The sequence below is a fragment of the Chaetodon trifascialis genome, chromosome 8 (genome assembly GCF_039877785.1).
Source record: "Chaetodon trifascialis isolate fChaTrf1 chromosome 8, fChaTrf1.hap1, whole genome shotgun sequence".
NCBI lineage: Eukaryota > Metazoa > Chordata > Actinopteri > Chaetodontiformes > Chaetodontidae > Chaetodon > Chaetodon trifascialis.
In genome coordinates this window covers 3,641,285-3,657,047 of record NC_092063.1, presented here as the reverse complement: position 1 = coordinate 3,657,047, position 15,763 = coordinate 3,641,285, and the positions used below count along the sequence as shown (strand labels likewise).

The 15,763-nt window shown below is 44.4% G+C and overlaps 1 protein-coding gene across 1 annotated transcript in view; it reads left to right on the top strand.

The window, feature by feature from the left end:
- The window catches only part of LOC139334671 (probable phospholipid-transporting ATPase IIA), a 30,177-nt gene extending 20,851 nt beyond the window's left edge, over positions 1-9,326 (top strand). Inside the window, exons 22-28 of the mRNA XM_070967718.1 lie at positions 793-857; positions 1,885-2,040; positions 3,600-3,664; positions 3,905-4,013; positions 4,122-4,179; positions 5,431-5,634; positions 7,624-9,326. Coding sequence (XP_070823819.1) covers positions 793-857; positions 1,885-2,040; positions 3,600-3,664; positions 3,905-4,013; positions 4,122-4,179; positions 5,431-5,634; positions 7,624-7,760 — 794 coding nt within the window. The 3' untranslated portion in view covers positions 7,761-9,326. The remainder of the gene's footprint in view (positions 1-792; positions 858-1,884; positions 2,041-3,599; positions 3,665-3,904; positions 4,014-4,121; positions 4,180-5,430; positions 5,635-7,623) is intronic.
- Positions 9,327-15,763: the final 6,437 nt, after the last annotated feature.

The window sequence follows — 15,763 nt, the reverse complement described above, 5'->3', positions numbered from 1 at the left end:
TAGATTAGAGGGACGAGTCGTACCAGCGTATTTAGATGTCCAATTGCGTACTTGCTACACAAAATGCGTACAAGTTGGCAGATCTGAATGTTTGATCTCATCAGCTTCATTGATTTTAGTAAATATGTGTGTATTCTGAATCTGATGCAGCGACACGTTTCACAGACTGAGAAAGATGTGGAATGCTCCAAAAACACCTGTTTGGATCATTCCACAGGTGAACAGGCTCAGTGGTAACAGGTGAGAGGATCATGATTGGGTATGAAAGGGGCGTCCTGGAAAGGCTCAGTCGCTCATAGAGGATGGAGCCAGTTTGTGAACACATGATTGGATAAATACAGTTTGATTGCAGATGGATTGAGTCTGTCTTTGTGCACCGCCTCGTAGCTGTTTTGGAGTCTGGGTTGCACAGAGCATCCCTTGATGATGACATCGAGGCCTGGGTGATAACTCTTATTGTTGTTATTGCCTGTCAGAAGAATCTTGATATGATCATCTCATCATGTTACAAAAATCTGTGGTCGATGTCCGTGAGTCATATCCTTTCATGCTAACTTATTTTATGATTTAATTGTGTTATTGTGCCCCTGCCCCTGTATCTCACCCTTCATCCTGCAGATTCCAAGCAGCCGTGTCACTTTCTCTCCTTTGGCTGCAGTTCTGATCTCTCAATCAGGCCAAATTAAGGGAGTGTCTCCTGAAAGACACACACACAATAGTCCCACCAACAGTTTGTGTTGGTGAATCGCTGATGTGAATCCTGACACCTCTATGGCTTTTGTTTTCTCTTAGGGGACGGAGGAAACGATGTCAGCATGATCCAGGAAGCCGACTGTGGCGTGGGAGTGGAGGGAAAAGTAAGACTCTGTCCATCCCATCGCCTCGCACTGACGTGCCGCTCTCACAGATTTTCGCTTCGTGTTTCCTGCCAAGATCGCTCTCACGTTCAGAGACGTGCGCACAGATGATTCCTCTTTATGAGGATCTATTGTCTGAGTAGAGGAAACAAAGATGACAGGATGCTTTTGAGCTTAAGTAAAAGTAAGAGTCTCTCTTCAGCCCGCCTCTCTGTAAACTCCCCGTTAAGATGGCTGCTTTGCTCAGACGTGAGCCTCATGCATCTGTCAGCCATGATACGACGAGAATCAGTAACTGTCATGTCTGTGTGAGGAAAATAAAGCTAAAGCCACAGCCAGTTAGCTTAGCATAAAGAGTTAGACCAACGGGAAGCAGCTAGCCTGGCTCTGGCCACTTCTATAGCTCACTGATTAACCCATTATATCATGTTTATGTGCTCCGTACATCAAACCCAAGTGTACAAACAACAGCCTGTGGTTTTACCAGCAGCTAAATATGGAAGTGTCTCTTTGCGGGGAGCAATATTTTACTGAAGTCTCCACATAACCCGGCACATAACTTCCTGTTTTATGACCAAAACCAAAGAGTGATAATAGCATCATTATGAAAAGCCATTACAGGTAGCAAGGGGCTGGTGATCAGAGCTGAGATGATGCTTCAGTGATGTTTAATCTTCTTAGGTCGACAGAAATTCAACAGCAGCTTTGATGATTGAGTAATGTTCATTTCTTTCTTCTTCTTCTACGACAGTAAACGTCATTTCTTTGGGTTTTGTACTTTTGTCCTGCACTGGACAAAACAAGCAACCTTTATGTAATTTTACAGACCAGTTAATGGAGTCATTTACAAAAAAATGGCAGAATAATCAGCAGAAAACAAATATTTGTTGAAACTGTCCAGATTATTAAGGATTCATATAGCATTAATATATATAGCAGCGATCAGTTCATGACAAGCACCCAGAAGGCTGCGTTTGAGGTCAGCAAAGACTCGTCCTCACTGCCCTCTGTGCTGTGTGTTTGACAGGAAGGAAAGCAGGCCTCGCTGGCTGCCGACTTCTCTGTGACTCAGTTCAAACATTTGGGCCGTCTCCTCATGGTCCACGGTCGGAACAGCTACAAAAGGTCCGCAGCCCTCAGCCAGTTCGTCATCCACAGGAGCCTGTGCATCAGCGCCATGCAGGTAGAGTGCAGCCAAACCAGGCTGGCGTTAGGTCTGTGTCCATTTTAACCTCAAATCTTTACTAAATCTGTATCACAGCAGTTTGCATGTTTATTCACAAATCTATACTCATCACTGCATTTTAAAATAAAATGCTCATTAAATAATCAAACGTCAAACAGTAACTGAAGCTCAAACTGAGTCTGCAACAGTCGTTTCCTCAAGATTAAATAACAAGGAGAAACATATTAGACTTTTTAGGAGAATTGTTCATTGATGTAGAGGAAGAAAGACGTTTTAGTACTTTAATTCTATTTACTGAACGATAAATCCAGTTTGACCTGACAGTGAATCAAGGAATAATGATTTTCATTCAGTGCATGAGTTCACTTTTTCTGCTCTGTATCAACCACGGGGTTTGTTTCAAATCACTTCAAGCAAAGCGTGTAATGTTAAACCACAGTTAAACCGACTGTAACATTTTAACAGTAAACCAACAGAAAGAAAATTTCTAAGTGCAGTTTCTACTTTTGTCCTTTCACTCCTGCCATACATCTGAAGTGATTAGCAATGCTGCTAACTGATGCTGCAGGATAATAATGTTCCAGGAAGGTGGAATGCTTGCAAATGCAGGTGTTGATTCAGTGATTTGTAGATTTAGTAATAAATACTAAACCGTGTTGTAAAAGGAGGCGGCTGTACACTGAAGACTGACTGTGTGCGTTACTGTTTCGCTCTGTGTGTGAGGACAGCATTTTGTGTTTAAGGTGAGGAATCAGGAAGTCACTTTAACAGTTTCCTGCAGTGAAACACTGAGCCGAAGCCATGAAATACAGAAAAACGTCTGAAAAAGAATCTACGCTACCTTAAAGTTAGAGCAGGTGAGATGTGGGTTATGTTTCTCCACAACAGCTAAATCTCAGCGCGGGGAAGGAATTACTGGGGCGAGGCAGGGAGAAGTGTCAGGGGTGGTCATGGAAGGGTGGGGTGCGCGATGACTCAGAGGAGTAGGCCCGTGGTGCCCTTCAGAGCCGCCCCCCCATCACCGTGCCCAGTCCAATTCCCATGTCCCAGTCCAAACTCAGCCCCCGTGTGGAGGGATAGCCCATGACTCACCGCATCATGGATTTTGGGGTTTTAGGGAGGCCCTCCTCCACATGTCTCACATTAACACCAACCGCAGCCGCAGCTGTGACCTGTCTGGTTTGGGCCGTTTGGATGGTAGCGCACTAGCTGACAGCTCAATATTAGCATCGTCCATATGCTGAAGCTCGAATTAGTCAGCGCAGCTTGACTCTCTGCGGCAGTAGCGCTGCGGTAGAGCGGGGTTTACTGCGGCGTTGTGTTTTATGTGTGGGATTTCTCTAATTGATTAGTCAAAGTGCGGTTGCCCTTTAATTTGTGTGTTACCGTGCCAGATTCATGTCATGCCTTTTCATTTTCTTGTATTTCTGTGATGTGAAAATGGGTTATTCGTTTGGAAAGCGATGCCCTTGATGTCTCCCATTATCTGTAACAGCGCCACGGAAAAGTAAATGATGGCTCACTGAGTTTCTCGGCTCTTCTTTATCTGTTTCTAGGCAGTCTTCTCCTCTGTTTTCTACTTTGCCTCAGTCCCGCTCTACCAAGGATTCCTGACTATTGGGTGAGATACAAGCTGTGAATGGCCATGACTTATCAAGAGAGCATTTGGCTGCCTTGTTTCCCTGGCATTTCCTCTGTGTTGCAGCGCTGTTGAAATGCGAGAAGGGGAAAATGTGAAAGTACTGACTGATGCGTTTCACTGCTGAATCTAACAATGAAATGTGTGAAACGTCTTGTCCACTTGCCATTTTATTCCCAGCATGTTCCCCACACTGAGGTCACATGAGTTTGTCTGTTTCAGCTACTCCACTGTGTACACGATGTTCCCCGTCTTCTCCCTGGTGCTGGACAAAGATGTGAAGTCAGAGGTCGCCATGTTGTACCCAGAATTGTACAAAGATCTCTTGAAGGTATTTAATGAATGTTCACACTCAGACTGTTCAAACACAGCCAAATATGATTTACAGAAACATGCATGAAAAGTGATCAATATGAATTCTTCTGTTTTCTCACCACAGGGTCGCCCACTGTCCTTCAAGACTTTCCTAATATGGGTCTTAATAAGTATCTATCAAGGTAGGAAAGAGTTTGTACAATCACAGAGACATCCTCAAAACAACCCCAATAAAAAACATCTGCACACACAAACACATGTTGCAAGGTCAACATACAATACAAACAACGCTGTATCATAGCAGTCAAACAGTGTTTTAGACCGCATTTGTGTCTGGTTGTTTGCAAATGCACAAAGCAGACAGACAAACCAAACCCTGACTAACAAAGATAAAAGGTGTCTCTGCTTCATGACGCATCGCTCTGAACAGCCCACGCACTTTCTTCTTAATTTCTGGAGGAGTTTATTTCTGTGTGGACTTTGGTTGTCAAAAGGCCTCAGCTAGCTTTCCGACATGGGCCATTTGCAGTGAAAAGGTGCTTACAGGGGCATCAGAAGCTACACCCCGAAACCCTTTATCTATTTCTGTCAACACGTGAACGCTTCATTTTATAATCTTAAGCTGCTGTATGATTTCCAAGCAATGGGGCCTGGTTTCCAAACCGCTGCTCTGTATGTTGATACCAGTTTACTCAGAGTTTCTTCTGCTCTGCGTTCGCTTTGTATGTCCAAGGTGGGGAAATAGTTTCCGGTACAAGATCGTTTCTGTGACTGGCTGAAGAGTTTTGAAACAACTGTTGTGAGGAAAAACTGTGTCCTGGCAAGCTAGCTAGCTAGCAACACAAGATAATGGCAATGCTAAGTTAGCAATTATCAAAGTTAGTTGATGAACATTAGCTGCAGCTGAAAAGGCTGGTGCTCGCTGCTCAGTGTGTTTAGCTTCCAATGTTTCCTGGTAAGTTTGCTAGCTAGCAACACAAGAAAACACTAAGGCTAAGATAGCTATGCTAAAAGTTAGCTGCAGATAGTGGAAAAGACTGGCAGTCACTGCTCAGTCTGTTTAGCTACTAGTGTTTCCTGGTAAGCTAGCTAGCTAGCAATTTGCTCTGTTTTCACTGATGTTGGACACACACTTTGGACCAGTCTCTGCTCTGGACATGCTCGTCCCTTTATCATTCAAGCATGAGGAAGAGAAGTAGATAGATAAGTGAATAAATGACGAAATAGAAAAAAGTCTAAAGCTATTTCTTATGCTTGCGACTCCTCCTTTGATAACAGCCTTTTGTTGTTTCAGGCCACCATAGCTCTGAACCTGCAGGATTGTGTTTCACTCACTCTTTGATCTCTCTGCTTCAGACTAAAGACTGACTATAAGGCTGGATAAGCGCTGTGTTGGTGTCACTCTCAGGCTGTGCCCTCTGTTCACGCCACAGGGAGCATCATCATGTACGGAGCGTTGCTGCTCTTCGAGTCGGAGTTCGTCCACATCGTCGCCATTTCCTTCACGTCTCTCATCCTGACTGAGCTGCTGATGGTGGCGCTGACCATTCAGACGTGGCACTGGCTCATGATTGTTGGCGAGCTCCTGAGCTTGGCCTGTTACGTCGCCTCGCTCGTCTTCCTGCACGAGTTCATAGGTGAGTGAGCACAAGCACGTATTTCCACGCAGACGGTGACTCTGAGGCCACGGCGGCGGATTTCACTGAGACAAGAAAACGAATGCGGTCTGCATGCGTTTCGCTGCAGCCTGATTGGTGTTATTGTGCTTCTGCTGACCTTGAAATGGTACGTCAGCATTCAGGAATAAGGGGATCTGCTTGTTCATGTGATGCCTCTGGTGTACAATAAGCTGTGGCCTGCTGGATGTTAGGAAGGCTAAAGGTGAGTGCACTGACCGGTTGTCCTGGTGTGAACGAGGCTCGGGCATACCGTAGTATCAAAGAGGAAATGCCAACAGTCCTGTTAGTTTCCTGTGGACTGCCAAGGTTCATGTGTTTATAGCTGTAAAGGTGTGTTTGGTAGAAAACACTGGCCACAAAAATAGTCCCAAAGTCTGGAACACAAACAGCTTTTATAGCAGAAGAAGGGTGTATTGTTGCTCTCTGTATTACTCTGTCACAGCCTGCATGTTGCCAGGCTATTGGACATTTATTTACTTGAGCTTGCAAAGAAATAAGCCAATTTTAGTTGTGCCATATTAAGACCCGTGACATATACAATACTCTAACCGAGAGCTTTTCAAAGCCTTTATTTTCGGCTTTATGTGGGGTGTGGAGTTCCATTTTCTGCCTACAATCTCCACCACTGAGGACCATGACTGGCATGTGGTCAAATGTACCCTTTTTGGACACTTTTCCTCCCTCTTGAAGTCAGACTGGAATAGATTTTAAAGGCTATTCTTTTGTTGAATGTGCAGTTTACGCTGCAGGGCTGCCCCCGACTTAAGATTTTCCATGTTGACCAGCAGTCTTCAGTTCAAGCCATGAGTCGGCCAGTTGTCGCACATTTATGATATTAACTCATTCATTGAAATAAATGTTTTTGGGGCATCAGAAAATGGTTTGAGTTCCAGGGCTGAGAAATAATGTCATAAGTAACGTTGTGCTACATTAGAGAGAAATATAAAACTGTAATAATGAGCCTTTCGGGCCACCTGCTAACGACTGCTAACAACAAATGACTTTGAATGTCGGAACAACCGGCAAGGCGACTGAACATTTTCTCAGTATATTTTAACAGTGTAACATCACACACGCTCTGGAGTAAATAACATCCAACTTCACAAAAACAAATACTCACAGACTTATCAATACGACGGATGTTTTTTTTACTTCTGCATTAACTCACTGATGTTACAAACGCCTGTAAATCACCTCGTCATTGTTCTGTTCTCCGCTCGCTTTGCTCCGGTCCTGGTGCTCATTCTGGGGCTGCTCCCTGTCAGTGTTCCCCGCTGTGTCCCCCCACCCCAGGCCTGAAAACCACCTCCTCCTTGCAGTCCAAAGCTGCTGTACTGTAGGTGTGAACACCAACACTCCCCTGGTGCTCAGAGCTGTCAGTCCAGTCAGCTACAGTAAGATCACTGCTAGCTGCGCGGCTAACTGAGCTAACTAGCTAACAGCAGGTATGGTTAGCAGCACACTTCTGTGTTGTTTTCCTGCGACTAACCGACCAATGAAAACTTGTTGGAGACAGACTCTTCTCATCGACTAACAGTTTGCTCAGCCACTCAGGGGCAGCCCGATTGCACACTTGTTTGAGACAGTTTTAGGTTCATCTTTTCCAAAACTTCACTGAGAATCATCCAGTTTTAAAGTGTTCATCAGTATCAAAGCAACCCAATGACAGCTGTCAAACAAATACAGGATAAAAAACAGGAGCTCAAGTTTTAGCCCACAGATAACTCACTGTCTCCACGGCACCGTTATGCCTCCTGATGACATCCCTGATTCCCCGTCAAGCAGTCTCAGTTTTTCCTGACCTCGTTATTTGAGGAGAAATGATTTGAGCTGCTGTTAATTAAATTACATGAAAAACTCCCTTTTTCCACTCTGACCTGTTCAGTGATGCTCAGTGAAGTGTGTCCTACATCCTCATTCTGATCTTTGACTCTTCGTCTTTTCCAGACGTGTACTTCATCACCACGGTGTCGTTCCTGTGGAAGGTGACGGTCATCACGCTGGTGAGCTGTCTGCCCCTTTACATCCTGAAGTACCTCCGCAGGCGCTTCTCCCCGCCCAGCTACTCCAAGCTGACCTCTTAAAGACTGAGAGGAGCCTCCGGCCTTGTTTACTGCGTCCCCGTCTTCATCCAGAAGACCAGAGAATCAAACACGGATTCATCCCCTTCAGTTCGATCAGAGAAGTTCTGCTTGGAGGACGGACGTTAATGTCAGGGGCAGGTTGTTTACTGAGAGCCACAGTTTGTGTTAAAGCAGTGTTTCTTGCTCCATGTGCTTGATGCAAAGACTAACTGATGAACAGGGAAATGTCCTGCTCAGAAGTGTAAATACGTAGCGTAGTACCACGCAGCTTTTTAGCCTGTATGTAATCAGTTCAGTAAACTCTGCAGGTCCAGTTTGTTTTAGAAAGTCAAAACTCGCATCAGGCGAAGTCACTGGACAAGCTGGACGTCTCTCACTCCGTCTCTCCACGTGTCACTCGGCTGGAAACTAATTTTCTCTAATTTCCAGTTCCGCCTTAAATAGTAAAACCGTTTTTATTGTTAGACACTGAAATTGACGTAGCATCCTCACTCAGGACTTGATTCACACTCTCCTTAAACAGTGATTTCTAAATGGAGTTTGAGAATACAAGGTTAAAAAAAAAGTTTTACTGGCTAGACTTTGCATAAAACACACGTCTGCAAGTTTGTGTAGTTGTTTATGCGTCACAGCGATGCTGCAGCCCGACACGGCGGCGGAGGTGGTTGTTTATTTTAGCATGACCCGTGGTGTCTGATGTTAAATCTGTCTTTGTCTCTTTGTATGGACCCCTTGTTAGTGTTTGTGGAGCGCGGTCAGAAGGGCCACAAAGCAGCGTTGGTTATTTGCAGCCGAGACCTTCCGCCGGGGCTCCCGGCTGGCTGCGCGTCTGCAGGGGAATGTGCGGCCTCTCATGTGGCCGCTCGGCAGGCCAGCACCGGCCACGCTTTCTGCATTGCATGATGACTCACTGTAACGGTGACCTAAAGCCATAACTGAAAATACCCCGGCGACCGGCGTCCAGCTGCCCCCTTTCATGTCGTCTAATCCAGGGCGCCCTCGCTGCTCACGTCTGCTAACCTCCAGAGTTCAGCTGTGAAAGAAAAAAGGATCATATCACGTCTCCTCAGTCAAATACAATGTGAATATTGTCAATAAGTATTACTACTGCACATTGAGATACTGCGGTCCTCATGTTTCATTCGTGGTGTGATGGTGGAGATACTGTAAATAATCGGCAACTAACAGAATATCGTGACCACGCTGTTAATTCAAGCTAAGCTGAGTTCATTTGGAAGGAGGACACTTTTGTCACGTGACTTGATGAATTTTAACGTGTCAAACGAAGCGTTCAGGGTGCCATAACTAACCATTTCAGAAGGTTTGAAGTCCAGGCTGTTTGCACAGAGCTTTGTTTTGTACAGCTGATTGTATTTTTATGTTGTAACAGAAGTGCAAAACATAAACGATGCTAAAATGATTTGGTTGCTTGTAAATAACCTGTTTTTTTTATTTATTAACACGTTTTATTTAAAGGTGTCGATTGCACTCAACTGAGCTGAACAAAAAGGGAGAATTGTGTTGATGTCAGTGTTGTGCTAATGAATAAATCTCATGTTTTCTTTTCTTGTGCTGTTTTTTCTTCACGTGACAGTTTCAAAATGCTTCAACTGATGTTTCAGAGTTTTTTTTATCGCTGTCATGTCTGAAGCGCTGAGCCCCACTAATGTTTGTTTCAGAGCAGGCTGAAGTATATACATTAATTTTGTAAAAAGCTCAATAATTTCCAAAAACATCTGGGCACTGTGGTCTGTAACAAACGTCACTCAAACAGGAGGAAATAGCACGTTTGTTTGGGACTATTTTCAGCTGCGGATTAATACACTTTTTGTTCTCTAGTGCGTATTGATGGCAGCCGGATGATGAGTGCAGGATTGAACCAATATAAGATGAACATGTCAGACTTATCCTTGAAGAAGGCAAAAAACAGGAAATACTGTTAAAAATAGGCTCACGTCATAAGCGTCATCAGATTTTGCTGTGGTTTAAAGGACTATAATAATAATTATTATAATAAGAGTTAAGCTTGTGGCCAAATGACCTTTTCGTGACTCGTGAAAGTGGACCCAGCTGAGCTTAACGTGGCCTCAGTGATGTGACCGTAGACGAGCTGCGATTATTACAGTAACTCAAAGAAATTTTTTTTTGTGTGTGAATGAAACAAACTGCATCACTTCTCCCAGAGCGTCCCTCATACATGGAAACTGACTTTAGTCCTCTCCTCTGTTTGCATGCAAAAACAATTATGGTTATCATGGCTGCGTTCCATTCAGAGTCTCTGATGAGGTGAGACGGGACGTATTGCAGGCAGCCTGAGGAGTCTGGGTGTTTGGCCTCCTCTCACCAGAGGAGGGAGTCCCTGGTGCCCGGAGATGCCGTCTCACTCCCCGTCACTCACGCCACCTCCTACATGTCTGCTGTAATTTACAGCCTCGAAGTTTGACATTAAACCGTCAGGAGTCAAAATCACTTAATAATAATATGTTAAATGAGCGAATCAGAAATGTATGAACTCGTTATTGAATCAAGGTGAAACGTGTCTTCATGTTTCTTTGATTTGTCCACACTGAGAGTTTTCAGAAGGAGCTCAGTTAATCATCCGTGCGCGTTCTGTAAGTGTTGAAGCTCACATGGCGTCTCGGCCCAGAGATGGTTTTAGTTGGACGAGACTCAGTCATTAAATCTTTTCCTTTTTTCAAACATGCAGTCAAGCAGCTCAGTACTGCATGTTCAAATTAAAACTGCGGTGCATGTCCAAGTTTTTTTTTCTTCATGTTCCATTGCCCAAATGCGCAAGTTATACCATTAAAAGAAACCATTTGACTTAATCAGTCCCATGAAAAGTGAAATTCCACTCCAGAATCAACAGAGCTGCCTGCTGACCTTCACATTCACGGCCTTTCCTCCGTCCTCAGAGCCAGCGATGGAGCCCCAGCTGGTCCGCTGCCAAATCCACAATCCAATCACAGCGAAAGCAAATTTTGAAATTTACTTTGCGTTTTACAAGCTTCAGATTATCAGGCCTTGAAGGAGAGGTGGCTTGCAGCTGTTACGCAACAGACGCAGCCTAATCATCAGCGGGGTCTTTGCATTTTATCTCCGGCAGTTAGAGACAGGAGTTGGTTTCCAGCTTGGAAACTTCCTGCGCTCTGCTCCCGGTGGGAGAGATGTGCAGTGTGCTGCAGAATACACCGCAAACCGTCACAGCGCCCGGACAATACAAATGATAGCATGGAAGCATGTGGGATCCATATCCAGCCTTCAGGCCAAGGCGACCACATCAATGAGGTCTCTGGGCCTTCGCCAGCCTCCTGACGAGAGCTGCCGCTGCACAGTTTGGGCCCGAGGTCAGCGGTGCTGATTGGTTAAAGGCCTGATGAACAAACTCTCATTTGCATAATGCTCTGAGGATTAGATGCCACGTTAAACTTGTCTGCTTAGATGCAGCTTGCTGTTTTGAAATAACAGAAACCACTGATGGATGATCCACGGCGACGCCAAATAACGAGCAGGCTGGTGCAGATGAATTGTTTACTACACACTGGTATTGCTCTGTGTAAACACTGGATTTTGGCAATGACAGGCCCCTCACAGAAACATTGCAAAGCATGAACACACACCCTCCTCTGGCGCTATTTATAGCTCTGCAGGCCTGGAATGCTTTGATTTGTCTTAGCACCCATGACTGTTAAAGAAGGCTGCAGATGTGTTTCCCTGCCTCTCCCTGCGATCTCTGCTTAATGCCTCCAAAAACAACTGAACGAAACCGCCCAAATCACTTTAAGCCTGACAGGATTAAATACATTTTTTAAACTGCTGCTTCAAGCCATTAGCTGTGATTGTAGAGGCCGAGGAGTCGTTGTTGTTGTTATGAATGAAGCTGCAGTGGGAGGAGGGAGCTTTTCTTTCAGCTCAATGAGTTGGTTCCATTTCCTTTGGACTATTTTGCATCCATGTCGTGCTGATAATAGATGCAGAGAGATGTTGAAGTTATGAAATACTGCAGGATGGAACTGGAAACCTGGACAAGACAGAAAATAGTGTCGACAAGAGGGGGGAGGGTGATATTGTTTCATGGGATTTCACAATGTTGTGCTCAAAAGGGAAAAATCCATGAGCTGCTCCGCCACTTTTCCACTGGACTTCAGACACTCGAGTTCTCTCTGCAAACATTCGAGTATCGATCAGAATCCTGTTACATAACCAGGAGGCTTCATCCAGCCTGGATGTATGTAGTTTCCATGTTGATGGAACATCTTAGTTCATTTGTACAATTCGGAAAAAGAAGGAAAATGTTTTCCAGGGATCTCAAGTTGTGGCAGGAAGGAAATAAGATTCCTTGTTGCACAATGACGTGCCAGCGCCGCCCGAACTGAAATCCTGCCTCAGCGGCCGCAGCGATGCATGTCTAACATCTACTGATAATTCTGAAACGCAACCTAATTTCATTACACTGCTTCGTCACTGCAGCGCAGATTTAAGGACCGTGTGCCGCGCTGCTTAAAAACAGCCTGTTTTTGATCAAATCTCTGCTCTGCGTTCACTTCGTTGTCACCTCACTGTGCAGAATGTGTGTGTTCACATTCATCTGCTGAACATGGAAAGTTTCCCTTCAGTTTCCCTTTAAGTCTGACTTCAAGACGTGTGCGTGGAAGCAGGATTTTTTAACATCACAAAGTTTGGAATCATCATCATCATCATCATCATCACAGTCCTATTTTCAACAAAACTCAGGCTCACCCAGGTGGAAAAAAAAAACTATACTTTTTAAAGAACGTACAAAGCACACTTTGTGCTATTTTTTGTCGCCTTAGAGTACACTGAAGTGTACTCAAGTACTCCTTGAGTACCGCTCAAATAAAACTTGAGTATACTTGAAGTCTAAATAGTTGCTAAACAACTTTCTACAAACTTTAAGTACACCAGTGACAATCAGGATTGATGAGCATCCAAAACACACTCACAGTACAGCTGTCGCATATCACCAATGTGTTGGAAATATACTTAAAAATGAATAAATGTCACAAGTACACCTGGATTTATTGGTGATGATTGTATCATAAGTACACTTTATTACCATTAAAAGTATATGTAATTTAGAACACTCTATAAGAATACACTTAAGTACAATTTACAATATACTTACAATAAAGTACACTTTTAGAAGTACTTTGAAATACCATGTTAAGTATTGCAGACTTAGTATATTCGTTTTGAATTCATTGAAGTCATCTTTTTAAAAAGTATGTGTCAAACATACTTCAAATGAAACATGAAAAGTAAAAGTGTACTTGACTTTTCTGTACTTCAGTTATACTTCTGATACCTGAACGTATGTCACTGTTTGACCTGTGCACGTCCGCTGACAGAGGGCTCCAACGAATGATGATGAATGATGGGTGATTCTCTAATGAGGGAGGAATAAATACGCTTTTAAGAAGTTTTAACTTAGCTGAACTTTGTGGGGGGAAAAAAATATCAGACACAGTTTATTTAAGGGAAAGTTTCAGGAAATGTGCTTATTAAGTTAGCCAGCTGCTGGCTATAGCGTCATATTTGGCCAACGGACATGAGAGTGGCATCAGGCTTCTCATCCCACAGCAAGAAAGCGAATGAGCGCCTTTGAAGCAGATTGTTTTTGTGTGCTTTGTAAGTATGAAGCCATATTTCACCACTTAATCTAATCAGTGGTTCAGTTGTGACAGACTGGCAAACTGTCCAGTATGTACCCTGCTGCTCCCCCAGTGCATGCTGGGATCAGCTCCAGCCCCCTGCAGCTCTGAATGGGATGAATGCTTCGCTCCAAATGTGATTGTGCCTTTAAAGGTTTAATCAGATTGAAATGTGAAATGAAAAGGAATGGAGGCAAAAGTCCATGCCTGCCTTTGCCCCTGAATTTCCTTGGAGAGAATTCCATGAGACACGTTATAATGCAGTTTCCATACCGAAGTTCCACTGCTTGGGTTTAAAAGCTCAATCACACATGCTACACTTGGAAAACTCAAACAAGGCAATGCTCTAACCCAGACAACTCTACCTCAATGAGCTGTTTTACAGTGATGGAAAATACTGCATGAACTTGGAAAAAGTGGACTCTGAGAAAAAAAAAAAGACGGAAGTGCAAACTCGGCCGTCTGGACGCGGGCGGTTTTCCTCTCTTAAGCATGTGCCGTATTCATTTACTCATTCGTAATGTGAGTTGCGTAAGTCTTCCGTAACAGTGGAGGAATTTACATCTGGTAGACGAGGCTGCTGGATGGTTACCCCCCAAAACGAAGGCCCTGCTCACGGTGGTCTGCAGACTCATCGCAGGCACCTTGTTCACCCGGCAGTCTCGCATAGGCTCCCTCTCTCAGACTCAGAAACAGATCCCCTGATCATCTCCCTCCCTGCTCCTCAAGAACAAACATTTTCCTACCAACGGGTCTGATATGACTGGTGTAAGCGCGGGATCAGCCACTCAGGCCGAAGATGTTTCACTGTACTACTGCAGGAAGTCGGTCAGAGCCGGGGGTGTCGAGGTGGTTTGAGTGACTTATTGATGAGGAGGGCTTACAGGCTGGTGCAGGTCCAGGTTCAGGTGACAGCAGCTCAGAAGCTGAAACTCAAAGCAAGAAACCAACATTGCAACTGGTTTAAAGTGACAGATAATGAGTGGTGAGGCAGCAGCAGAGCAGGCGGGGGATGCGGGACCAGGTGTGTGGATGGGGGGGGGCATCAGGTGATGTGGAAAGGACACTGAGTGTCACTGTACAGCAGCAGGACTCACAGCTACATCGTGTACCCCAGGTACTGGACTGGTTCCTGTCTGAGTCAGCGCCTGATGGTTTTGGATACTTTCATTCAGTGGGAAGTAAAAAAGCCTCTTTCAGGCCACAAAACCTTGAGTACAGCATGCTTTAATCCAGTTAAAAGAGGAAACCTTTGAATTTGAACTATTTTATGGGCTGAGAGTTCGATGGGAACATCAGTACTGCTCTCATCTGTATGCTAAATATGAAGCCACAGGTTAGCTTAGCATAGCATAAAGGCTGGAAGCAGGGGGAAACAGCTAGCCTGGCTCTGTCTGACGACCAGCAACTCTAAAGCTAAATAAATACAAAAAAATTAGGTTTAATGTGTGAATTAATGAGCCATAGCTGTCCCCCCATGCTTTAAGCTGTTATTTTATGCTAAGCTAACCACCTTCTGGCTCGAGTTTCACATTTAATGCACAGATGTGAGAGTGCTGTGGGTCTTTCCACCTGGCTGAAGAAAGCCAATCAGTGTGTTTGCATCAAAGCTGCATTAAAACGTCCTTTAAACACAATCAGACAAGACTCAGCACGTACCAGCCATCTGGAAAGTTCAAAAGAGGAAATGATTTTCCGCTAAATCCAGCCGTTCGTTTGTGGGTTGTCTTTCTTTGGTGTGGATTTTGGAGCTCTGCACTGAACGCAGCAGAGCAGGCATCAGCTCATGGCACTGGAACAGGGATGTGTAGTTTAACTTGGCTCCTCTGGATGGTTTATTCTACAGCTTCCTCTCCTGGGCATTATGTTAATGTTAAAACAGCTCCTCTTGAAACAGGTTCAACTACCTGTTTCTTGACTTAAGCAAACGGATTCAGGATGAATTTGAGCTGTGTGCTCTCGCTACCTGAAAACACCTGGATTTATTGCTAATGGCTGTAAAGGCAGTGATCTATTAGCTGGATGAAGCAAATAAAGATCAGCTGCTGCTGGTCAGGGTTCAAGGTTTAAGCTCCTAAACCGCAGCGAGCCTGTTTATGTTGCGGATGATTTAAGGCGTTACAGCCTTTGTTATCTGGTTAGAAATTAAAAGGGAACTTCAACAGAGCTATTAATAGACTTTCTAGTACATAAAGTGAGACATGACTCAGGCACATATAGAGACTGTTTGCCAACTCTGGAGTGAGGTCAGTGTCAGGTTTGCAGTAGTATGAGACGAACGCTGTAGGCTACTGCAAGAAATATCCTCACCACTGTTATACAAGAGATCCT